The sequence below is a fragment of the Bos taurus genome, chromosome 19 (assembly GCF_002263795.3).
Source record: "Bos taurus isolate L1 Dominette 01449 registration number 42190680 breed Hereford chromosome 19, ARS-UCD2.0, whole genome shotgun sequence".
Classification (NCBI taxonomy): domain Eukaryota; kingdom Metazoa; phylum Chordata; class Mammalia; order Artiodactyla; family Bovidae; genus Bos; species Bos taurus.
The window spans coordinates 27,099,008-27,121,907 of NC_037346.1; the positions used below are offsets into that span (position 1 = coordinate 27,099,008).

Here is a 22,900-nt window from a genome sequence, read left to right on the forward strand (position 1 = left end):
GGCTCCAAAGAAACAAACTTTGGAGAAGTGACTCGGCCTGTGAAGGGGTAGGAGAAGAGGGTCCAACCCTTTTCAGTGAGGAGGTCTGAGAGAAATGGGCAGTGGGTGCTGGGGTGTGGTTGTCATGGCAGTGGGGTTGTTTGGGGAGTTAAGATCAGAACCAGTGTCTATGGAGGGGTCAGAGCCTGGCATAGAGGACCAGGAGGGGACTGATGGGGGCAGACACCAGGCAGGCCAGAGAGCCCACAGGATGCTGCCTGTGGCTGACTCTAGGAGAGGCATGCAAGGTGTAGGGTTTGGTCTCTGCTAAGACCTGGCCCAGGCTGGAGGCTCAAACCTGGGCCCAGGACTCTCTTGGCACATTGTGAGGGATAGCCCCACACCATTGTGACCCGTTTACCCCAGGGGACAGGAAGGTGGGCTGGTGGATACTGTGGGCACAGTGGGCTGGGGGCCTAGGGGCCCTGGTGGCCCTAGGGACCCCCATGGCCATGGCTGAGCGGCCACGGCCCGGGTGGGCCTCGTATCACAACCCTAACACCAACAGCTGCCAGGACCTGGGCAACTCCATCCTGCTGCTGCTGGGCCTTATCATTTGCATTAACATTGGCATCAACATGGTGACGCTGGTCAGGGTGGGCCCGGGCGGGAGGGTGCTGGCAGGACGGCTGGGGGGCAGGCCCAATGGCCAGGGCCTATCTGGGGTCACTGTGTCCTTCCTCACCTAGCTCTGGCGCAGACTCCGTGGCTTCTTACACCAAGTGTTCCGTGTTATTTGTGAGAAAGGTAAGTGGGGGATGGGGACGGGGGGGGTGCATGGGAAGGGCAGAAATCGAGTATTCTGTCCCTGTCCTTAAGCTGGCCCCTTCCCCTCCCGCTCTCCCTCTCAGACTCCATAACTACGCAGCTTCTCTTCCTGCACCCTGCCTCTCCATCCCTGTAGGAGCCAGGCTCCCCACCAGCCTCTCACCTCTCCTCGATCCACAGAAGCTTCTAAGTTACGCTCACCTGGGAAGCAGACCCAGCCCTCAAAGCATAGCTCTCCAGCAGTCCACCTACGATGCACCATGGACGCTGTGAAGATGACGGTGACCCCCCCACCCACTCGCCGCCGTCACCGTCGAGGCTCTTCATCGCGCCGTGCCCGCCGCCCGGTGGCCTGGGCTCCTGACACTGACGACGATGATGACGAGAAGCCCCCACATCAGCACACAGCGGCCTGCTCCCACAACTGGGACTACCCTGAGGATTGGGAGGGTTTACAGACTGCCCAGAGGTTCTGGACTCCCTGGGCCCAGGACACCTTGGAGCCTCCTACCCAGACCATCCGCTTCCAGCAGACTATAGAGGGAAGGCCCCTCAAGAGAGAGATGCAGTCTGATCTGGGCCTAGAGGCCTACGTGTACCCTGTGAATCCCCCACTCCCCAGCCCTCAGATCCTGAGCCACAAGAACAGTGGAGGGGGGGCAGGGGCAGGGGCCCAGGCAGAACAGGAGCAGTGTGCACCAGCTGAGCCACCCATCCTGGGCCCGGCCAATGTCCCGGACATCCCCCGGCGCCGCTCCTCAGGGCGCGTCACCTACGATGCCAGGGATGTGAGGCGGCGGCTGCGGGAGCTGACCAGGGAGGTGGAGGCCCTGTCTCACTGTTACCCTCTGGCCTCTGGATCCAGCACAGCTGAGGGGACGAGAAAGGACTGGGTATACCGTTCCCTGACAGAGAGGTGACTGGGAGAAGAATAAAAAAAAGAGAGGAGGTGGATTGTGGTGGTGTGTGTGGAGGGTGGTGCCAGGGCCCACACAGCACCCAGAAGCTTGGTTACTAAGGAAATCATCTCCCTGGCAACAGGGCCTAGAGAGCCCTGAGGCCCCTCATCAACCTCTTGGCCCCAGGCCCTGTCCTCAGCCTTTTCCCAGGCCTTTCTTGGTTCCCAGGCTCCTGCCTGCCTCTGCTCCATTTTCTTTAGTGTTCGGGGAAGCACCCCCCAAATCCCACTCCCTATCCCCAGCAGTACTGCACTTGAGGGGAGACCCTCATTCCATGGCTCCACCTCCTCAAGAGGTCTGGCTCTTGCCAGAGCCCAGGTTCAGGCTGCAGCTACAGGTGAGGCGTCATCCCTCTTAAGCCCTGGACTCTTTGGGGAGGGATGGCTGAGAGTGAGGATACCCCGGCCCTCACAGTTCCCCTGTCAGAACCCAAAGCTCCTGTACCCTTGAACAGGCTTGGAGCAGTGATAAAATACTGAGGACGCTGTGGCCCTCTGTGACCTCATGCCTCTGCTCAGCATCTCCATGTCACAAATGAGACGGGCTCAGAGAGATCACGTGACTTACGGTCATATCGACTATAAGGATCAACTTCATGGCCTCAGATCCTCCAGCCTCTGCTCCCACAGGTAGATCCCCTTTGCTTCTGAGTCAGCTTGGCCCATCAGAGTCTCCCATCTTCTTCAGTTACCCATGGAAACTCATCAGAATATTCCATCCACTGGACATCTGAGAAACCCAGGCCCTATCTACTTCTAGACAGTTAGGATCACCAACACATGCTCAACTTGTGAACAAGGAACCAGGCTGAAGGACTAGACCTCACCTTCCATACCAGATGGGTTCCTGGAATGTGAGCAGATAGGCCTTTTACGAATCACCTCGCTTTTCTGCCATTTTCCTTTGACCAACATTATTGATCATTTTAAACTGACTCCACTAAGTGGATCTATTTTGAACACCTACTATATGTTTGGAGGCTGGATGGGAAATGCCAGCTGGGTGTTCCTCTATCTTTTCCCCTCTCTTTTTGACCACACAGTGCAGTTTGTGGGATCTTAGTTCCCTGACCTAGAGAAGGCAATGGCAACCCACTCCAGTACTCTTGCCTGGAAAATCCCATGGATGGAGGAGCCTGGTAGGCTGCAGTCCATGGGGTCGCTAGGAGTCGGACACAACTGAGCGACTTCACTTTCACTTTTCACTTTCGTGCATTGGAAAAGCAAATGGCAACCCACTCCAGTATTCTTACCTGGAGAATCCCAGGGACAGGGGAACCTGGTGGGCTGCCATCTATAGGGTCGCACAGAGTAGGACACAACTGAAGTGGCTTAGCAGCAGCAGCAGCAGCAGTTCCCTGATCAGGGACTGAACCCAGGCCCTTGGCAATGAAAGTGCAGAGTCCTAACCATTGGACCTCCAGGGAATTCCTTGTTCCTCTCTTTCTGCTAAGTTGTTCATTGTACAAACAGAATGACCTGAGGTCCCCTCAGTACCACTTTCTTGCTGCTGCTGCTAAGTCGCTTCAGTTGTGTCCGACTCTGTGCGACCCCAGAGACGGCAGCCCACCAGGCTCCGCTGTCCCTAGGATTCTCCAGGCAAGAACACTAGAGTGGGTTGCCATTTCCTTCTCCAATGCATGAAGTGAAAAGTGAAAGTGAAGTCGCTCAGTCATGTCCAACTCCTAGCGACCCCATGGACTGCAGCCTACCAGGCTCCTCTGTCATGGGATTTTCCAGGCAAGAGTACTGGAGTGGGGTGCCATCACCTTCTCCACCACTTTCTTAGATCACAGCAATGAACCCAGTTTAAATCATAGATTCCTTTTGTCATATCAACAAGTACATCCAAAGTTTGTGCTTTGTGAATTTCATGTGGTTTTCTTAAGATGGCAACTAATCCTTTTTTAAGTTGGAGGGGTGACTCAGTGGGAGAGCAATTGGTTAGGAAGGAGAGAAACCATGGTTGAGGGGTGGTCTCTAGCAAAGGCAGCAACCTCATGCTCTGAAGTAAAGGGGCCGGTTGGCTCAGTGATCACCAACAGCAAAGACTGCAATCCCTGGCCAGGAAGGGATGGCCATGGTGGGTGCTAGAGGGCTTATGACAGGGAAATTGGCAGAACTGGGAGGGAATGGTGCAGTGGGGTGACCCCAGAGTGGACTCTTACTGTCACCCATCCATCTAAACACCCTAGCTGCACGCTGCAAGCAGGTGTGGGTAGGGAGTCCCAGTGGGCTATAAATTGCCATATCTCAATGAAATGGAGGAAATCCTTTATGCATGGCTCAGTCCCTATGAAGACTGTCTGCGCACTGTAGTTACATTTTCAAATCGAGTTAAGCCAGCCCCTACAAAGACAGAAGGTCACACTGAACTCTGGGGGCTGGGCTCCATTAGTGGGAGCCAAGGGCAAAGATAGCCACATCAAGAGCCAGCTGAGTGGATGAAAGACGTGCCACCTCTGCATTGTGACTCCCTGCAACATGCCTCATTGTGACCGAGCTCCCTCACCTGCTGGTAGGTATCCCAGGTCCCACCATGAGTGCAGTGTGGGTCAGGGCTGGTGGGGGGGGGGGGCGGGTGGCCCAGGTGGCCCTAGGACCCCCCCACCATGGAAAATCAGCTCTGGTCTGACAACCTGGGGTGCTGCCATCAACACCAAGAAAGTACCCAGGATGTGGAGGACTTCCTGCTCCTGCTGCTGGGGCTTGTCATTCTTGTCAACATCGGGATCAACGTAGCAACTATGGTCAGTGATGGTTGGGGACACCCTGGGGGTGAAGAGGGCTGAGGGTGGGAGCCAGCAGCTGGCACTTGCGCCTGCAGAAATGGTCTTGGCTGGGGTGGGCTTGGAGTGGTGAGTAGGGAGAGCCTGGCCTTCATTCCCACTCCACCCACCCCACTCCACCCCTAGATGTGGCACAGGCTCCAGAATGTCTTAGACAACAGCATCTGTTGGATTAATCAGAAAAGTAAGTATGGAAGACAGGTAGGGGGCATCTGGCCCCTGCCACTCCCAAGACACCAGAAACCCAGGTCCCAATCGTTCCCTGACCCTGAAATCTTCTGACAGTTGCCAGGCCCTCACAGACTCTCTTGCCTCTCCTAGATGAAATCTTGCAGGCTTGTGAAAGTTCCCCCAAATATCCTCCAGCCAAGGCCAAAGACGTCCACATCCACTGTACCCTGGACCCTGTAGAAGTGAAGATGGCCAGGCCCACTCACTGCTCCTCTTCCTCCTACCGCCGCCCCCACAGCCGAAGCCGCAGCCGAAGCCACAGCCGCCGCCCTCACCGCCACCAACCTCGCCGCCAGGGCCACAGCCGAAGCCGCCCCTGCAGCCACCAGCGGAGGTCGAAGAACCGCAAACAATTCCCCTACAGTTGCTCGGTCTTCGGTAGGCCACGTCACAGCCACAAGATGTCACAGCTGCGGGCGAGGCCCTCCTTTGATCGGGAGGACCTGGACTCCTACCTGGAGGAGGACGAAGACCTTGCCTTCCCACTCCCCACTTACCCGAGGGGGGGCTGGGGAGGGCTCTACCAACGGATGGGCCTGCCCTCCAGCGTGGGGCTCTGGGGCCGCCAGGGTGGGATCCTGGCCAGCCTGCCGCCACCTTCTCTCTACCTGTCACCTGAGCTGCGCCGCCTGCCCAAGCGTGTGGAGGCCAAGTCTGAGCTCAGGCTGCAGTCCTTCGGGCCCCTCTGCTCACCATCCCACACCTGGGGCAATGTGGAGGTTGACCAGTGGACCTCGTCTCCACCGCCCCCCCGACGGCTGCCCCCCAACCCCTCATGGGTCCCTGCAGGGCACAGCCCTTACCCCTCAAGGGGCCAGCTCCTGTATGACAACTGGGATCAGCGGCGACGTGGTCTGGAGGCTTCTGAGCCTCCCTCCGCCCTGTTGACCCGGGGCTCCCGGCCCGAAGCCCGAGAGCACTACTCCCCACAGGTCTACCGACGGAGCCTCATCGGCCATGCTCACGGCCAGCCCAACCGCAGCCCCAACCCCTCCACGGGACACTTGAACTACTCCCGGGATCCGCATGAGGTCCGGCGCCGGGCAGCCGAGTGGACCGAGACACTGCCCACTAGGCACCCTCTGACCACCTCCACCTCCCTCACTGTGCTGGGCGAGGCCTCGTACCAGCGGGCCCCGGCTCCCAGCTCAGCTCTGCTCCTCCGCTCCTCCCAGCCCCTGCCCGAAGTCCAGGCTACAGAGCCGCCCCAGCCCACCTTTATGCCACTCAGCCGGAACCCAGGGGGCAATGCCAGCTACCAGGTGTACGACAGCCTGGAGCTGAAGCGGCAGGTGCAGGAGAGCAGGGCGCGAGCCAACTCGCTGCCACCTTCCAACTCGGCCTCCAGGCCCTCTCTGCATAGAAGCCGGACTGGGAAAATTCATTGACCGGCAGCCAGTGGGGGCGGTGGGGGGCAGGGCATGGAGAAGGGAATAAAGATCAAGAGTCCAGGAAACGCTGGTGGTCTGTGGCTTGGAAGCACCGCTCCTTCAGCCTGGGTCCCTGCCCTTGGCTTCCTGAAGCCAGTGTCTCCTTCTTGGCCTGAGGGTGCCTTTGGCTTAGTGGCCACAGTCCTGCCAGCAGGCCCCTCCTGGGCTTATATTATGAACGAAGTAGATTTGCAGGTGCAGACTCCAAACCACTGGTCTCTGGGCACCTACTGTGTTCTCAGCTGTCCCTGTCCCCAAAGCTCATATAAGAAGCTGCTTCCGAAGTGGGAGGGTCCCCATCTGAACAGATCCAAGTCCACACCCAGTGAAGGGCATGAAGAAGGCCAAGGCTCTGGACTCCAGCCAGGCCTTCCCCAGGGTTCTGATGCCAGGGGTCTTCCTTGTCTCAGGAGAGGCCAAGGAGATGGAATGTGTGGTTTGAATGAGTGACTCATTGGGCTGTGAGGGAAGGATTGATGGCTTGAGGAGAGGTGTGCTGGCCTCTGGGGCCCTGTTTGACTGTCCAGGCTCAGGCTGCCTGACCCCAGTTACCAGGGAATGCCACTCTTGGCCCTCTTTATTCTCCTCCTCCCTCATTGTGACCCCACCCACCTCCCCATTATGACGCAGTCCTTCTCCCCCTCCCCCACCAGAGGAGTCTGGCTCCTAGTGAGTATGTGGGGGCCAGGGGGCCCAGGTAGCCCTGGGACCCCCAGCCATGGGTGAGCGAAGCTACCACGGAGCCCAAGCGTGCTCTGGCACCAACCCCAGAAAGTGCCAGGACCTAGGAGACTCAATTCTTCTGATCCTGGGCAGCTTCATCTTGCTCAACGTGGGGATCAATGTGGTGACTCTGGTCAGGGCAGGATCTGGGCAGCAGTGTTGGGGGAGCCTTGGGGTCTCAAAGGGGCTTAGGTGGGAGGGCTGTTGGGGTGTGGCCAGACAAGGATTGGACTTCAGGGCTCACCCTGCTCCCGGACTCTCCCCTCCTCTGCTTCCCTCAGCTCTGGAAACACCTGAAGAACTCCTTGCGGACTCTTTTCCGTCATTTTTTCCCCAGAGGTGAGTGGGCCCCGGCGTGGGCTCCGGGGACATGGACCTGTTCCCTTTCTTCTATCCCCGTCCCCACCCTTAGCCAATCAGGGACCCAGGCTTGGTCACATCTCGCCTCTCCCTGCAGACAAGCAATCCAGCTATGCAGGCGGCCATCCCATGTGCGTGCGTTGCTCCGTGGATCCCAAGAACCCGTGCTCAAGAGTTCCGCCCCGCTTCCACCGCCGCCCAAGCTTCCTGCTCGGGCACCCTAACCACCTGGACTCCTGGATACCAGACACGAACGATGAGAAGGCTTCTAAGTGTTGCTGGATGTCGCCTCAGTGTGGACATGTCGGGGCTCCCGTGGAGGTGCCATGGGGACTGTGGAAGGAGGGGCTGATGGGAGCTGGGGAGGACCCTCAGATCACAGCCTTAAAGGCCCAAGCCACCTTCTACTCTAAGCCGGAGACATCTTCCAAGTTCCGTAGGATGAGCAAGGTGGACATGGTTCCACTGCGCCTGCCCCAAGAGAGCAAGACTAAGACCCCAGACCATGACCCAGCCCAGGCCCAGACCCACTCCCCGGTCCAGTCTCCTGGGCATGCTCCTACCAAGGCCCAGACCTTCTCCCCAGCCCACCCCCCTGAGCCCACCCCAGCCCAGACCCAGACCCACACCCCCATTTATCCCCCTGAGCATGCCCCACCTCAGGCCGAGACTGACTCCCTAGCCCTTGGCCCTGAGCACAACTCTGCCCAGGTCTGTGGTCCAGAGCACACCTCAGCCTATACCCTGGACCTGGCCCCCTCACAGGGCCCAGCCCAGTGCGAGGGCCACACGCTTACCCACACGCTGACCCATGCTCATCTAACCTATACCCATGCCCAAACTCTGATCCCTCCCCCAGCTTCTGCCCCAGTCCCTCCCTCAGCTTCTGCCCCAGTCCCTCCCCCAGCTTCTGCCCCAGTCCCTCCCCCAGCTTCTGCCCCAGTCCCTCCCCCAGCCCCTCCCCCAGCTTCTGTTCCAGTCCCTCCCCCAACTTCTGCCCCAGCCCTTCCCCCAACTTCTGCCCCAGCCCCTCCCCCAACTTCTGTTCCAGCCCCTCCCCCATCTTCTGCTCCAATCCCTCCCCCAGCTTCTGCCCAGGCTGCTACTTCTGCTCCAGCCCCTACACCAGCCCCTGTCCCCATGTCTGCCACAACCGCTGTCCCTGCACTGGTCATGGCCCTGCCGACCACTCCAGTCCCTTCCACACCCACTTCCTCCATCCTAACTTCTATTCCCTCTACTTTGTCTGCCTTCAGCCAAGGCCTCTCCACTGGCCATGTGGTTTATGATGCCCGCAGGGTAAAGCAGAACTTATTCCATGTACGTGCCCCTCAGAACTCTGGGTATTCCATAAAGGACTTAGGTACACTCTCCAGGCTCCAAGAGGGGCATGGCCTGGTAAGCTCTGGTACAGCTGAGCAAACATTGAAGCAAAGTAGTGAGGACAGTGCCAAGCCCTTCACAGGATCCATATTGGGTTACCTGGAGTTGGGGAACATGGAATGGAAGCTTTCAAATGATGTCAAGGATGAATCTGTGCAGCCCAAGACCTTCCCTTACTGCAGTTTCCACCCTTACAGCTCTGAGAAGCAAAACACGGACTCCCAGACTCCAGTCTACCCCAAATTCCTGGTGTACTCCAAAGATGCTACCCCTTATCAACCTTGCTTCCATGTTCCAACCAGTACCCAGAACTCAATGAGTACTGTGCCTCCACCCTGCACTCTTTCTCTGCCTCTCATTTCTCCCAGATCCTTTGTTGTTCATCAACACAGCAACCACCAGAAGCCCTCCACCTTAGTACAGACCCCCAAATTTCCCCCAACCTCCAAGTCTCCTCAGTCTGTCCTCTCTTCCCAGGGTCCCATCCCTCCCCAGTTCTCCACTACTTCCCAAACCCAAAACCAGCCCCAGCCCCCTGAACTTCATGAGAATCTAGGCCTCAACCAAGACCATGGTCTCCAGAAGATCCCAGGCCCTTCAGAAGACACTAGAGTTCCCAGAAAGCCAGAGCTTACCCTGAATCCAAACCTCCACATGAACCCAGGCTTTACTCAAGACCCAGGCTTCCATAAGAGCCCAGGCCTTGCTCAAAATCCAGGCCTCCACAAGTGTCCAGTCTTTACCCAAGACTCAGGCCTCCACAAGAGCCCAGGCCTTGTTCAAAATCCAGGCCTCCACAAGAGCCCTGGCTTTACCCAAGACCCAGGCCTCCACAAGAGCCCAGGCTTTACCCAAGACCCAGGCCTCCACAAGAGCCCAGGCTTTACCCAAGACCCAGGCCTCCACAAGAGCCCAGGCTTTACCCAAGACTCAGGCCTCCACAAGAGCCCAGGCTTTACTCAAGACCCAGGCCTCCACATGAGCCCAGGCTTTACTCAAGACCCAGGCCTCCACAAGAGCCCAGGCCTTGCTCAAGACCCAGGCCTCCACAAGAGCCCAGGCTTTACCCAAGATCCTTATCTCTGCAAGAATCCAAGCCTTTCCCAAGACTCTGACTTTCACAAGGATTCAGTCATTACACAAGATTCTTGCTCCCAGAGTTTAAGTTCTACTCAAGAGGGAAGTTTCTTTAGAAGCCCATATCTCACCCAACCTTCTGGTCTCCACAAGATCACACCATTTCTTCAAACTTCTGACATTCAGAGGAGCTCAGGCTTTAGGCATGACTCTGGAGTCTGTAGAAATCTAGAACAAAACTTCTATAGAAGTCAAGAGCTCTCCCAAAAAACTGGCCTCCATAGTATCCCACACCCTTCTCAAGATTCTGGATGTTACAAGAGTAGAGGTAATGCCCAAGATCCAGGAGTGTCCAGGAGTCTAGGCTTTACCCAAGATTCTGAACCACAGAAGAGTCCATGCTTTGTCCAAGACCCTGGAGTCAAACAGAACTCAGGCCTTACCCAGGAATCTGGTCCCCATAAGAACCCAGGCTTTGTGCAAACCCCTGGCCTCTATAAGGACTCAGGAGACTACAACAATCCAGGCCTTACTCAAGATTCTGGAGTTTACAAGAGCCAAGACCTTACTCAAGATTCTGACCTCCATAAGAATCTGGGCCTTACCCATGTCACCGAAGTCAAAAGATGTGATGTTCCCCAAGATGCGAAACTTCACAGGAGCCCAGAACATTGCTACAACCCTAACCTCCACAAGTACCCAGGAGTTATTCAACATCCTGGCCCCCAGAAGGGTCCAGCCCTTACTCAAGACTCTGGCTTCTCCAAGACTCAGGACTTTATCAAGGGATCAGGCCTCCAAGAGGACTCGCACTTTGTCCCCAATCCTGTCCTCCACAAGAACCCTCTGGGAACTGACTGTGTCCAAGTTTTGGGCCCACTTCAGACCCCAAAGTCATTTATATCTCAGAAGATTCCTCAAAGGCATGATGCCGGGCAGCATGTTCCAGGGGCTTCTGTCCCACCTAGCCAGCTCTCCTCCCCCGCCAAGGCCCAGGAGGTCTACAATAATCGACAAACCTTCTCAGAGGTGCCTGTGCTGATAGAGCTGCAACCACCCTCCCGGCGAGCAGGCAGCCAAGACTGGGTGTACCGCCCCGTGGACACAGCTCCTGCAGCCTCCCAGAACTATCGCCAGATGTCTATGCCTCCCCAAACCAACTGGAAGCCCCACTGCCCAGGGTCAGGCACCCGGGTAGGGCACGTGGTCTTTGATGCCCGCCAGAGACAGTTGGGAGCAGGCAGGGACAAGTGCGAAGCGTTGTCTCCCAGGCGCATTCACCGAGAGATATCCAACAACTCACCAGAGATGGCCAAGGCGTGGGGATATCAGTGTGTGATGAGAAACTTAGAAAAAGAGGGGACCAATGTGCATAAAGAATAAAAAGGCAAGAGAAGTGTTCTGTGGTTATTTAAGGCCATCCACCCCAACCCCACCCCTCAGGTGGGGGATAAGGAATGAAACTCCCAGCTTTCCTGCTGTCGCTGTCTTACCTTAAGCTTTTATCCCCAAGGCCCTAGAGCTGCATTCTCCATTACAGTAGCTACTAGCCAAATATGCCTATTAGAATGTAAATGAGTTTAAATTAAGTAAAGTTTAAAAGTGTTCTCAGGGAGTTCTCTGGAGGTCCAGTGGTTAGGATTCAGCACTTTCACAGACATGGCTGGGCTTCAGTCCCTGGTCAGGAGTACTAAGATCCTGCAAGCTGCAAGGCACAGCCAAAAAAAAAAAATTTGTTCCTCAGTCTCATGATCTAAGTGCTCAATAGCCACATGGAGCTACTGGCTACTGTATTGGATGGCACAGATTTAGAACATTTCCGTCATCACAGAAAATGCTACTGGAGAGCAATACTTTAGAGTTCAGGGCAACTTTACTTTCCCTGTCAGCCATCCAAAGCATAACTGCTTTAAGATGGGCTTTCCTTGTGGCTCAGGTAGTAAAGAATCCACTTGCAGTGTGGGAGACCTGGGTTTGATCCCTGAGTTGGGAAGATCGCCTGGATAAGGGAAAGGCTACCCACTCCAGTATTCTGGCCTGGAGAATTCCATGGACTGTATAGTCCATGGGGTCGCAAAGAGTCAGACACAACTGAGCAACTGTCACTTTCACTTTCAGGGAGCTTTAAGAGGCCCAGAGAACTTAGTTCTTTTTAGGCTGGTTCAGAAGCCACCATCTAGGGAGGAGGTTAAGATGTAGAAATGGATGCCCAATGCCTGATTTCCCCAGACTGTGAGAAAGAGCCCAGGCTTCAGTTTTCCTGATCTGGTCTCTTGGGTCACAACCTGTTGTATGGAAATTTGCCTTCCTGGTTCTGGGCTGTGTTTGGGGCTCTTGGCAACAGGGGGAGAAGACCTCTCTTTGTCAGTGATTAGGAACCCCTGAATTTTAGGCTCCCCAAATTGGGCCCTGGATTCTGAGGGTCCCCTCCTTTTGTTGTTCAGTCGCTAAAGTCATATCTGACTCTTTGTGACCCCATGGACTGCATCATGCCAGGCTTCTTTGTCCTTCACTATCTCCCAGAGTTGGCTCAAATTCATGTCCGTTGAGTTGTTGAACAGGCCTTTGATTTGTTATAAGTGTCTCCACTTGCCCATTTTCTTGCCCATGGACTTAGCCCTAGTTTACTGTGGAGACAGACCCCTGGGAAAAAGGACTATAAGAATTCCTGGTCCAGCATGCACTGGTCTAATCCGTGAGCTTGTCTCTGGTTACCTATCTTTCTGCCCTATTATTCTGGCTCCTAGTTTCATCCTGGACTTAAGCTGTGTCCATGATAGCACTGGTTGCTGAAAGCAATTTTCTTCCCCTGATACTTTCTCATTGCCCTGCCCCAGCCCACCTGGGAGTTTCCTCTGGACTTGATTTTCAGCCCTGGTAACTCTTCTGTATACGCACCTGAGCTGCGAGATTCCAAAGTGTTTGCCCTGATACCATTTGTGTGTCTGAGGTGGCCATCACTACTATGTTCCTTTGGATGTCAATCCCTGGGTCATCACTACCTACGTATTCTTGTCTAACATTACCACCACTGATTCCAAAGATATTCATCCCAGTTGGGAAACCCCTTTCCAACACCTCTCTTGCTCCGCGCTGACCTTGGACAAGTCATGTGGCACCTTCCTAGGCTAGCAGTAATTGTATGCAAGGACTCTTCTAGATTTAAGTTACCAGGGCACCTCTACTCTCTCAGGCCCTAGGCTATGTGCCTCATTATCATTTGCTATTTGGATCCATCCTATTATGTCTCTGTTCTAAGCCCAAGGAATGTTTGCGATTGACCTGGCCTTGGAAAGACACACTATAGTTTATTTCCATAGAAACTACAACTTCCATCAGGCACTATTTCAGCGGAACAGGAAAGGATCTGGGGGCGTGGCTCTAATGCCCTGGTAGCTTGGAAGACAAACTACAACTCCCAAGATAGCCAGGAGATCTCTGCAAAGCCAAAGGAGAGATTGACTGGAGGCCGGGCTGGTCCGGAACCACCTCCAGAAAGGGGCGTGGTTGTAACGTAGGGGCGTAGCCTTGTGAGCAGCAGGAAGAAGTTACCTGTTGAATCTTCCTACCCATTTTCTTTTCAGACCTTGCAGCTACCCCTAAGAGGGAAGCTGCAGACCACTAGCCTCTTCCGAAAAAGAGGTAAGGGGAGGTAGACAGGGGGCGGCGAAGGAGGCTATTGCATTCTGTAGGAGGGGCCAAACAGCCACTTTAACCTGCTGAGTCAGGTGAATCGGTCCATGGGGGTGGGGACTAGCATATGAGAAAAGGGCAAGGACGGAGGAGGTATTTGTTTGCTTTCAAGACTAAATTTAGAGCCCTTCATCTGCAGACCCATTGGTAGATTGTGTCTTGGGCACCCTCTCGATCTCGGGAAGAGAAAAGAACGGAGGGGCGAGTTTTCCACAGCAGAAGGAACAACGTTTCTGGGCTTTCCCCTGTACGTGTATTTCCTAGCCCCCAAACGATAGAGCCATATGGCTTCTGCAGTCTGGGGGAACGCTCCCTGGTGGAGCCCACCGCCCCCAGCCCCAGCCCGGCCGCTCACAGACATCGACTTCTGCTCTGGAGCGCAGCTGCAAGAACTAACCCAGCTGATCCAGGAGCTGGGTGTGCAGGAGAGTTGGAATGATGGGCCCAAGCCAGGACCAGATCTCCTCCAGGCCAAGGATTTTGTGTTCTCTTTGCTTAGTAAGTAACCCTCTTGCTGCTCTCAGCTCCGCCCCATCCCATCCTGGGCTCTGGATCATGCCTTCACGATCCCTACTCTTCCCTTAGGTCTCATTCATCGCAGGGACCCTCGCTTTCCTCCCCAGACAGAGCTCCTGCTGCTTCGTGGTGGGATTCGAGAGGGCTCCCTGGATTTGGGACCTGCGCCTCTAGGTCCCTACACTCGGGGACCTCACTACGATGCTGGCTTCACACTCCTGGTGCCCGTGTTTTCTTTAGATGGCACTGGGCAGGAGCTGCAACTGGACATGAGATCCTGTTACGCATGGCTCTGCCTCCCAGAGCAGGTACGCGGAACCTCGGTCCGGGAAGCATGGCAGGATTGCCTAGGACCCCCAGTCCCAGGAGGACGTGATTGGATCCACCCAACTGATAGCAGAGAGGGTCCCCGGGACCCGCAAAGCTCCGTGGACCAGCCACACAGTGACATCATTGAGCCTGAGGCACACGAGTCTTTGGAAAAATCACCTAGTAATGTTTCAGTGCCGGAGTCACCCCAGCAAAACCTAACCGATATTGGCTTTCCCTCACTATCGGAAGAAACGAATGATGACGTCACCAAAGCAGCCGATGTTAGCCCAGGGCCACAGCCGTCGGAGGCTCGGGAGGCATGGCCCACATTGTGCCCCGCCCAGGTGGCTGCTTGGTTCTTTGCTTCGCTGGCTGCGGTCGCTGAGTCCCTATTCCCCGTCCCGGGTGCCCCGCGCTTGGTCCACGCAGCCCGCCACGCAGGGTTCACTACCATCCTCCTGGCTACGCCCGGGCCCCCGCGCCGCCTCCTGCTTTTCGACCTGATCCCGGTGGTGTCTGTGGCCGGCTGGCCCCAGGGGGCTCGGAGCCACTCGTGGGCCGGCCCGCTGGCCTCGGAGTCGTCCTCCTTCTACCTGGTGCCCGGCGGCGGCGGCCAAACGGAGCGGCCGGGAGCCTCCGGCTGGCAGCTCTGCTTTGCCCGCCAGGAGCTGGCGCTCAAGGCGCGCATACCCACTCCGCTGCTGCAAGCGCACGCGGCGGCCCAGGCGCTGCTGCGCCCGCTGGTGGCGGGGACCCGGGCCGCGGCGCCCTACCTCCTGCGGACGTTGCTCTACTGGGCGTGCGAGCGGCTGCCCGCGCTCTATCTGGCGCGGCCCGAGAATGCGGGCGCCTGCTGCCTCGGGCTGCTGGATGAGCTGGGCCGAGTACTCGAGGCGCGGACGCTGCCCCACTATTTTCTGAGTGGCCAAAAGCTCCGTGCGGGGGACGGCGCCTCTTCGCTGCTCGGGGCGTTGGCCCTGCTTCGCGGGGACCCTGCCCGGGCCCTGCGTGCAGCTGTGGAGGAGGCCAAGGCTGCGCGGAAGGGGGGCGGCTTAGCCGGCGTGGGAGCCGGGTCCCATTAAAAACGCTGTTCGTACTAACGTGGAAACTGCTTCTGTTTGCCGATGGGGTGTGGAGGGGACTGCTCTTCCTCCACCTGGGAGACAGGCTGAACCCCTTGGGCCCGAAGAATCCGCGTTCTAGAAGGCCTCCTGTCTGGTTCCTCGCCATCCTCCCACCCTCCTCCAGCACCATCCCTGGCACAGGTCGTTCCATTCCGGCCTCTCCACTTTCCACATCTGTGGCCAGCACCCTTCTTGCCCCGGTGCAACCTCTTGCATCCATCTCCCCCCAGTGCTTATGGTCTTTTCTCTTAAGGGTCAATAGAGGTAATATATTTGCTGAAAAAAGACGTGAAAAGGAGAGAGGTATGGAGACCAGGGACTGACCAATTTGGTTCACACAAAAGCAGAGATATTAAGGAGGCCGGATTTCACCCCAGGCTAGTCCTCGCCACCACCGCTATCCCCCACTTTCCTCATCCAGTGATGTCCTCGATCCCGGGCAGTAGGGTACCTTTCTCCATTCTCGAGGCGTCCACCATTCCATCTACCTAAGCCCAAGCTCTCCCCTCGTGCAGATTTGCCTTCTGTGGAGTCGCCTATTTGTCCCTCCTCCACTGAACCCCGAAACAGGCGGCTCCGGCTGCCTCTAAGACCGTCCCCACTCTCTGGCTCCAAGGAACCCCGGGGTTTCACCCGCCCAGCTCCCCCCACCCCCCACGGCCCTTTCCCGGCGTCTCCGCCCCCTGCCCCGCCCCCGGGCCGGCTCTCGGAGGAGGGGGAGCTGCTGTCGCCGCCGCCGCCGCCTGAGCTTCCCACCGCCGCTACTGCTGCCGCCGCTGCCGCCGCTGCACTCTGTCCAGCCGCCAGGCCCAGTGTTCACTTCGCCGGACCAGGGCGCTCTGCGGAGACACCCTCACTCCTTCCTGGGGTCTGGGACGCCTAGCCGGGCGTGGGGGGAAGCCCCGTTTGCGGGGTACAGGGAGGGAGGAGCCTGGAACCGGAGCCAGCGCCAGCCGTCGCCGGATTGACAAGACAGGACAGGTTGAGGGGCGTCGGGGAAGGAAGAGGGGGTGCTGTAGGCAGTCCCCGGGAGGAAGAGGAAGCCCTGTCGCAGAAAGCTGGGATGCGCTCTGACTTATAGGGGGTCTGTTCACATTTGGGGACCCGTGACAACGTGGGTGCACTCCTCTCCTGGGGGGCTGGTTGGATTGGAGGGCCTGGGATCTAAACAGTACCAGCTGTCCCCGAGGAAATTAAAGGGCTGCCAGAAAAAAAAAAAAAAAAAACACCCAAAACCCCAAAACCTATGCTCCTTATTCCGAGGTGGCAGAGGGCCCTCCAGACAACCACCTGGTGTAACCACTAGGAAGGGCGGATTTGGAGGTGACTTCAAAAGGAGTGGAGGGTAACAAGGTGAGGAAAGGGGCTCAGTACCTGGAACCCTCTGCCACTAGAAATGGGGGTGACTTGGTAAATACTGGTTTTGTCCAGAGACAGGGTCTGGGAACCTCTGCTTGCTGAATGGGGACAGTCTGAATATCTCGAGACATAGTTTTTGGGGGATTTCAGTGAAAAAAGTGGGGGATTCTTCACTTAGAGGGTGGCAAAGGAAAAGGAACCAAGGTTGGGTTCTTCGCTGACATTGGCAGCACCCCAGCAGGAGTGGGGTGAGCGAATATCTCCAAAGCTAAGGACCCACACCCTTAAGATTATAAGAGTGGCTTTGTCAGGAACAGGGGGCCTGGAAATAGGGTGGAAAGGTGCCTGGGGATATTGGAACCACGTCTTGGAAAATCTGAGGGTCTTGCCTTTGGGATAAGGTTAGTGGGGGACAGGGACACAGGAGACTAGAGAAGGGGAGAGTTTTCTGTAGGGGGCAAAAGTCGAGGGTGGGGTCCATTGAGGGGTAAATAGGCTGCTGGGTCCCACGAAGCTAGTAGGAGGCCCAAGGGTGGGAGCTGGCGCCTGGGCTGGGGGTCCTCTAGGGTTTATCCTCAGGTCCTGCGGGTAGGGCGGTGAGTCGGGACCGGAGCGTCCAGAGTATGTCCTGGTGAGCGAGCGGGCTTCTCTGGGGGAGGGGGTGCCCAGCGCGCTCCGGGCGCCTGCCGGTTTGGGGGTGTCTCCTCCCGGGGCGCCATGGCGGCACTGGCCAGTAGCCTGATTCGGCAGAAGCGGGAGGTCCGCGAGCCCGGGGGCAGCCGGCCCGTGTCGGCGCAGCGGCGCGTGTGTCCCCGCGGCACCAAGTCCCTTTGCCAGAAGCAGCTGCTCATCCTGCTGTCCAAGGTGCGACTGTGCGGGGGGCGTCCCGCGCGGACGGACCGCGGCCCGGGTGAGTGGCTGGGGCGGGGTCTCCAGGCCTGGGGTCTCTCTGCCTGGGAGGTTGAGGCCAGGAACTCCCGAAGAGCGGGGCCTGACCGAAGTGGGGGAGCTCCCCGAAAATGAAGGGGTGGGCCTGGGCCACCAACTCTCAGCCAGACGATACCTCAGTTTCCCTTTTCTTTCGCCCGTAACCCCGAGTCTCCTTGCTTTCGAGGGCAAGGGGAAGGCACGAGGGGCTAAGCTGGGTGCCCCGAAGCTTGGCAGCTCCTTCTCGCCGCCTCCCCCGTACCCAACACGAGTCCCCACCCCCACCATCCTCCGCCTACGTGCCGGCTCTCGCGATTCTTTCAATCCCGAGTGGAGGGGCCTGGGGGTTCCGGACGCCTGGGTCACCCCGAGGGTTTCTGCGGCTCTGGCAGCCCCGCCCCCGCCCTGGTGCTCCCGCTCCTCCGAGCTGTGGCTCCGTTCCTCCTGGCCGAGCTTGCCTGGCTCGGCGCCAATCTCCCCAGCTCTCCCCCGGGTGTCCTTGCAGCTACCTCTCCAGCCCGCCCCTCTGTGCGCCCTCCTCCCGTGACCTGCGCTCCAAGAAAGGAGCTGGGCACCCCCCCCCGGCGACCCCCCCTACGCGACTCCAAAATCGGGCTTCACAGGCTCAGGGGACCCTCTGCTATGAGGGACTCAGACACAGTACACTGGGAGACCCGCACGGAGACTGAGGGTCGTACCACCTACGAGGGGGTACCGGGAAGTCGGCCGGGAGCAAGCCTCGGGGGACGAGAGTTGTGAGGGTTGGCGTGTGGTCCCCGTCCAGGTGCGACAGTCAGGGAGTCCCTTTGGCCTCTCTTTCCCCCGCTCCCAGCTCCCCTAGGGAGAGACTGCCCCCCTCCGCGGTCCTTCTCCCCCCTCCGCCGTCGGCCCTCCGTAGTGGTACGGTCCGCAGCCCACCCTTTGAGTGGGACCCGGTCCCCACGTGATTCAGCCTGCCTCGCCAGCTCCCCGGCCCCCTCCCCCATTTCCTTGGTGTGGTACCGAATGTCCCCCATCCCAGGCGGGTTACCTGGCTGAAGGGGAGAGGCTGAGGCTCAGGGAGGGCTGGGCTCCCGCGAGCCAGTAGACTGACAGACAGACAGACAGACAGATGGGTCAGTGTCAGACAGGCCGGCGCTGGGCCAAGGAGAGGCCCGCGCCAAGCAAGCGGCAACCGCAGCAGCAGGTGCTGAGTCAGCATCAGACCCAGTCCCACCCCCATCCCTGAGGAGGCGCCCCTACCCTGTGGTCACCTTACTGCCCCCACAGTCGCACACACACTGCCCTTTCAGCAGGCCTGCCAGTCTCTCTCTGTCCTCTACCTTTCCATACATCTCTGCCCTCCTCTTCCCTCTTCTCCCCTCCCCCCCTTATGGTTGAGCTGTAGGGTAGGAATTAAGCGTTTAAATAAATTTCAATAAATTAAACTGAAAACTGGTTAGAGGCAGCAGAAGGGACCCACACCCCAGCTTCCTCTGGCGTCTGAGAGAGGTGGGAAAGAGCTTGCTGGGAGGGCCCTGGGACCGACCCTCTTCCTTCCCTCCATTCTCTTTTTCTTTCTCTCCTCTGATCCCGCCAAGTGTAGGAATGTTTCTGGGAACAGAGATGTGATGTTCCAAGATGAATGTCTCTCTCTCCAGAACCTCAGCTCAAAGGCATCGTCACCAAACTGTTCTGCCGCCAGGGTTTCTACCTCCAGGCGAATCCCGACGGGAGCATCCAGGGCACCCCAGAAGACACCAGCTCTTTCAGTGAGAGGGGAAGCCAGCTGCCTGGTGGGAAGGGGGAGAGTGGGCACAGGCCATGACAATACTATTCCCGCTTCAGGATCCATTGGCTCTTTGACTCCCAAGGGAAGAGCTGGAACTGGAATGGGTGTGTGTGTGTGTGTGTGCTCAGATAGGAGTTGGAGGTCTGGGGTACTGAGGCTCCCTCTCTCTACCCCCAGCCCACTTCAACCTGATCCCTGTGGGGCTGCGAGTAGTCACCATCCAGAGTGCCAAGCTGGGTCACTACATGGCCATGAACGCTGAGGGGCTGCTCTACAGCTCGGTGAGACAAGGGGGTGGAGTGGCCTGGGGTCTGGGGACTCCTCTAGGACAGACTTCCCAACTACAAGTATTTTGCAGCTCAGAGCTCCCTATCCCTCCAGCTCTTGCCAACACCCTGTCCTCACTGCCCACTCAGGAGCACCTACTCTAGATTCCCTTTAATCTCTCCTCCTTGAACAGCCCCCGGTGTACCCCCAGGCTTTTGAATGTCCAACTCCTTCAGGCTTTTAGGATCCCTGTGTCTCCTCCTACCTCCTCGAAACTTCATTATTACTCACTATCCCAGAGTCATTTGGGATATTGGGAAAGGATTCTGGAATTCCTCCAAGCAGGAATTCCCTCCAGGTCCCCTGGATGGTGAGAGGTTGGGAATGGAGTAGATTAGAGAGAATGTATCTTCTTATTCCAGGCCCCCAGAAGTCTAGTTCCTGGCCTTTGGGGGCCACCAGACTCTTTTTCATCCTCCTTTTGTCCCAGTTCCTGCATGGACTCAGAAGTTGGTTCTCCTCACCTCAGATATATGGATTGCATCCTGCCTTGTTCTTCCCAGGGCTCCCTTCTAGTCCAGTGATGTGTCTTTTTGTCTCTCTGTCTGTGTGTGCCTTTCTGGGTCTTTGTCTCCTCAGCCGCATTTCACAGCTGAGTGTCGCTTTAAGGAGTGCGTCTTTGAGAATTACTATGTCCTGTACGCCTCTGCTCTCTATCGCCAGCGCCGTTCTGGACGGGCCTGGTACCTGGGCCTGGACAAGGAGGGCCGAGTCATGAAGGGAAATCGAGTCAAGAAGACCAAGGCAGCTGCCCACTTTGTACCCAAGCTCCTGGAGGGTGAGTATGGACCCTCTGGGAAGAGACAGGCCACATGGGAGGGTATTGACCTTGACATGGATATTTAATGACATACAGCTCAGGGGTTATAAGTGTTTTAAGAAGATACCTGTTATGACAGGCCAAGCCAGGAAGACTTTGGCCTTGAGGGATTTGGGGAGATCTCCTTTTGTGGGTTGGGGTTCCCAGAGGCTGCATGGAGGGGAAGGGAGCCTATTCAGAGCCCTCTGGGTGCCTAACTCTCCTTCCTGCTCCTCTCTCCCCACTTCACAGTGGCCATGTACCGGGAGCCTTCTCTCCACAGTGTCCCTGAGACCTCCCCTTCCAGTCCCCCTGCCCCCTGAAATGTCATCCCCGGACTGGAGGCTCCCTGCACTCGCACAGAGCCAGCCACCACCACAGCCTGTCTCCCAGCCCTGCTCCCGGCCCTGCTCTCACCACCGCTGCCACACTCATACCCTGTGCAGCCAGGTCCCACCAGGTGCTCTGCCCTGAGGGAGCCTAGGGGCCACTGTGACTTCTGGGCCTGCTGAGACCCTCAGACTCTTAGGCCCAGGGTTGGGGGTCAGAGAGGAAGATGTCTGGAAATGGTCCTGGCTGATCACTTCTTTTCTTCCATGCTCACCCCTCCAAAGCCTTTTTCTGAGATGATGCTGGGGGTTCCAAAACTGATAGAACCAGGGCATAAATCCTCCCCATCCCGGGCTCAGCCAGTTCCTGGAACCCTTTTCCCTTTTCATTGCCACTGAGCCATAGATCTGTAGGTCCACTGGCGCTCAGGATCATTCCTTCTTTCTCTACTCCACCTTCTGCCTTGTTCCAGACAGGTTCCAGAACACAAGGCACCCCAGCCAGGGCTACTTCTTCACTCAGGCTCTGTGCTGAAACACAGGCATGCTGCCAGGCTCTGTTCTGGATCCATCAGGCTTCTGTCCTTGACCCAGATGGACCCCTGACTTCAAAATAGAGAGAGGCTGGATTTGAGCCCTGTCCAGCTTTTGGCCTTGGCCTGAACTGGGACCAGTCTCAGATCACCACAGTTTGAACTTTCTTATCCCAGAGACACCCAATTCTAGAGCATGGTGTTCTAGACACATATGGAGCCATACTTCCTTCTGAATCTTAGCTCTATGACATAGACCAGGGCTCTCAGCCCTTTCCTTCAGGATGGAACGGGGGTGCTATGTAGCCATATTATTGCTCTAGAGTAAGTTCTAGACCCACGTTCCCACCTTCTCTAGTGATACCTGTTAAGCATGAGCTCTAGAAAGGACCCAGCTATGATTCACAAAAAACTAAGTTCTAGATGGATCAAGAACCACTTCTTGTTTTTCCTAGATAATTTTCTAAAACTCTTAGTCTGCCTGTAGAATGCTAACCTTATTTTTACATGCAGTTTCTAGTTCCTACAGCTCAGTTGGGGTCCTGTCGGGAAACAGTCTGAGGAAGGGCAAAGGAGTTTCGGAAGGAATCCCTGGCTCATAGTAGGGCAGCTAGGATGGGGAAGGGACCAGAACCATGGAGTGACTGGACCTGTGCCTGGGTTGAAGGGACATGAATACGTAGCTACCTCAGCAGGAATTCCTTCCAGGTCCCCTTTAAAGCTGAGGTCTTTAGGGTAATAGGTCTGGAATAAAAAAGACAAATGTGACTCCCACCCACCCACAATGAAGAGACCCCAGTTCAGCAATAAGCCCCACCCTTCTCCCCTACAGATCAGGCTAAGGAGGGTGAGGGCCTCTTGGGTTCTAAACCTCATACACCCCCACAAGCTTCTAACTGAATAAAATTTGCTTTACCTAAGAGCTTATAACTTCAGCTGGGTTTTAAGTACCCAAAAAGGGCCTGACTAGATTTTTCTGAAAACATGCAGAGAGCTCAGGGCAGGCCTGAAAAAGATCAGAAGCCCATCAGTGAACTGGGAGGGATACTCTGGGTGGTGGCAGACTTGGTAAGAGTAGACTGAAGAGGCATTAAAGGCAGACTTGGGCAGAGTAGACTGAGGAGGCACTAAAGGGAGGGGCTAGGGCTCAGAGGCAGGTTGCCTTTCCTCAGGCTCTTTTTACTTCTGGCTTGTCCTAAGAGGGGTGGATGCTCCCCTCACCCACACAGACCCCGCTCAGGCTCCACCCATCTCCTGGATCTGCTCCCAGGGGACCGGGTCTCTACTCCACGCTTTCTCAATTAAAGACGATTTATACAACTGAAGTGTTGTCTGTCATCTGTGGGTGGCAGGCTTTGGCAGTTGCTCGGGGCGGGATCAAGTCCCAGGGGCGGGGCGGGTGGGCTGGCAGCTGCCCCCCAATAACAGGTGCACATTCCTGGGCGCCTCGTC

At 56.9% G+C, this 22,900-nt stretch overlaps 5 protein-coding genes across 10 annotated transcripts; all 5 read left to right on the forward strand.

Annotated features, from left to right (window-relative positions):
- The first annotated feature begins 53 nt into the window (after positions 1-53).
- SPEM1 (spermatid maturation 1) lies at positions 54-1,761 on the forward strand. 2 transcript variants are annotated; one of them, XM_024979933.2, is made up of 3 exons: positions 54-620; positions 729-786; positions 988-1,761. In XM_024979933.2, exons 1-3 carry the CDS (start codon positions 486-488, stop codon positions 1,725-1,727), a joined length of 933 nt encoding a protein of 310 aa, XP_024835701.1. In that variant the 5' UTR covers positions 54-485; the 3' UTR covers positions 1,728-1,761.
- A 1,761-nt stretch (positions 1,762-3,522) lies between these two features.
- On the forward strand, positions 3,523-6,241 carry SPEM2 (SPEM family member 2). Its single transcript, XM_024980739.2, has 3 exons — positions 3,523-4,515; positions 4,681-4,738; positions 4,876-6,241. The coding sequence occupies exons 1-3, from the start codon at positions 4,378-4,380 to the stop codon at positions 6,171-6,173; spliced, it is 1,494 nt and encodes a 497-aa protein (XP_024836507.1). The 5' UTR covers positions 3,523-4,377; the 3' UTR covers positions 6,174-6,241.
- Positions 6,242-6,821: 580 nt separating this feature from the next.
- On the forward strand, positions 6,822-11,157 carry SPEM3 (SPEM family member 3). 2 transcript variants are annotated; one of them, XM_059878480.1, is made up of 3 exons: positions 6,822-6,884; positions 7,220-7,277; positions 7,396-11,157. In XM_059878480.1, exons 1-3 carry the CDS (start codon positions 6,837-6,839, stop codon positions 11,139-11,141), a joined length of 3,852 nt encoding a protein of 1,283 aa, XP_059734463.1. In that variant the 5' UTR covers positions 6,822-6,836; the 3' UTR covers positions 11,142-11,157. The 2 variants fall into 2 exon arrangements, with proteins under 2 accessions (XP_059734463.1, XP_059734462.1); XM_059878479.1 differs by lacking the exon at positions 6,822-6,884 and adding an exon at positions 6,891-7,071.
- A 2,115-nt stretch (positions 11,158-13,272) lies between these two features.
- Positions 13,273-15,375, forward strand: TMEM102 (transmembrane protein 102). Of its 3 annotated transcripts, none has more exons than XM_010815900.4 (3): positions 13,273-13,400; positions 13,591-13,949; positions 14,037-15,372. In XM_010815900.4, exons 2-3 carry the CDS (start codon positions 13,736-13,738, stop codon positions 15,359-15,361), a joined length of 1,539 nt encoding a protein of 512 aa, XP_010814202.1. In that variant the 5' UTR covers positions 13,273-13,400; positions 13,591-13,735; the 3' UTR covers positions 15,362-15,372. The 3 variants fall into 3 exon arrangements, with proteins under 3 accessions (XP_010814202.1, XP_010814203.1, NP_001068812.1); NM_001075344.1 differs by having other exon boundaries at positions 13,300-13,400; positions 13,716-13,949; positions 14,037-15,375; XM_010815901.4 differs by having other exon boundaries at positions 13,273-13,949; positions 14,208-15,372.
- Positions 15,376-16,101: 726 nt separating this feature from the next.
- Positions 16,102-22,773, forward strand: FGF11 (fibroblast growth factor 11). 2 transcript variants are annotated; one of them, XM_005220239.5, is made up of 5 exons: positions 16,102-17,672; positions 19,330-19,440; positions 19,638-19,741; positions 20,451-20,565; positions 20,839-22,773. In XM_005220239.5, exons 1-5 carry the CDS (start codon positions 17,480-17,482, stop codon positions 20,907-20,909), a joined length of 594 nt encoding a protein of 197 aa, XP_005220296.1. In that variant the 5' UTR covers positions 16,102-17,479; the 3' UTR covers positions 20,910-22,773. The 2 variants fall into 2 exon arrangements, with proteins under 2 accessions (XP_005220296.1, NP_001179868.1); NM_001192939.2 differs by having other exon boundaries at positions 17,480-17,672; positions 20,367-20,565; positions 20,839-21,465.
- The last annotated feature ends 127 nt before the right edge of the window (positions 22,774-22,900 follow it).

Coding starts and splice junctions, on each gene's coding strand:
- SPEM1 (XM_024979933.2), top strand. CDS start 486: ATGGCCATGGCTGAGCGGCCACGGCCCGGGTGGGCCTCGTATCACAAC. Junction 621..728: donor TTAACATTGGCATCAACATG/GTGACGCTGGTC, acceptor TTCCTCACCTAG/CTCTGGCGCAGACTCCGTGG. Junction 787..987: donor CCGTGTTATTTGTGAGAAAG/GTAAGTGGGGGA, acceptor CTCGATCCACAG/AAGCTTCTAAGTTACGCTCA.
- SPEM2 (XM_024980739.2), top strand. CDS start 4,378: ATGGAAAATCAGCTCTGGTCTGACAACCTGGGGTGCTGCCATCAACAC. Junction 4,516..4,680: donor GGATCAACGTAGCAACTATG/GTCAGTGATGGT, acceptor CTCCACCCCTAG/ATGTGGCACAGGCTCCAGAA. Junction 4,739..4,875: donor CTGTTGGATTAATCAGAAAA/GTAAGTATGGAA, acceptor TGCCTCTCCTAG/ATGAAATCTTGCAGGCTTGT.
- SPEM3 (XM_059878479.1), top strand. CDS start 6,934: ATGGGTGAGCGAAGCTACCACGGAGCCCAAGCGTGCTCTGGCACCAAC. Junction 7,072..7,219: donor GGATCAATGTGGTGACTCTG/GTCAGGGCAGGA, acceptor TGCTTCCCTCAG/CTCTGGAAACACCTGAAGAA. Junction 7,278..7,395: donor CCGTCATTTTTTCCCCAGAG/GTGAGTGGGCCC, acceptor CTCTCCCTGCAG/ACAAGCAATCCAGCTATGCA.
- TMEM102 (XM_010815900.4), top strand. CDS start 13,736: ATGGCTTCTGCAGTCTGGGGGAACGCTCCCTGGTGGAGCCCACCGCCC. Junction 13,950..14,036: donor TTTTGTGTTCTCTTTGCTTA/GTAAGTAACCCT, acceptor CTCTTCCCTTAG/GTCTCATTCATCGCAGGGAC.
- FGF11 (NM_001192939.2), top strand. CDS start 17,480: ATGGCGGCACTGGCCAGTAGCCTGATTCGGCAGAAGCGGGAGGTCCGC. Junction 19,441..19,637: donor AGAAGACACCAGCTCTTTCA/GTGAGAGGGGAA, acceptor CTCTACCCCCAG/CCCACTTCAACCTGATCCCT. Junction 20,566..20,838: donor TGTACCCAAGCTCCTGGAGG/GTGAGTATGGAC, acceptor CCCACTTCACAG/TGGCCATGTACCGGGAGCCT.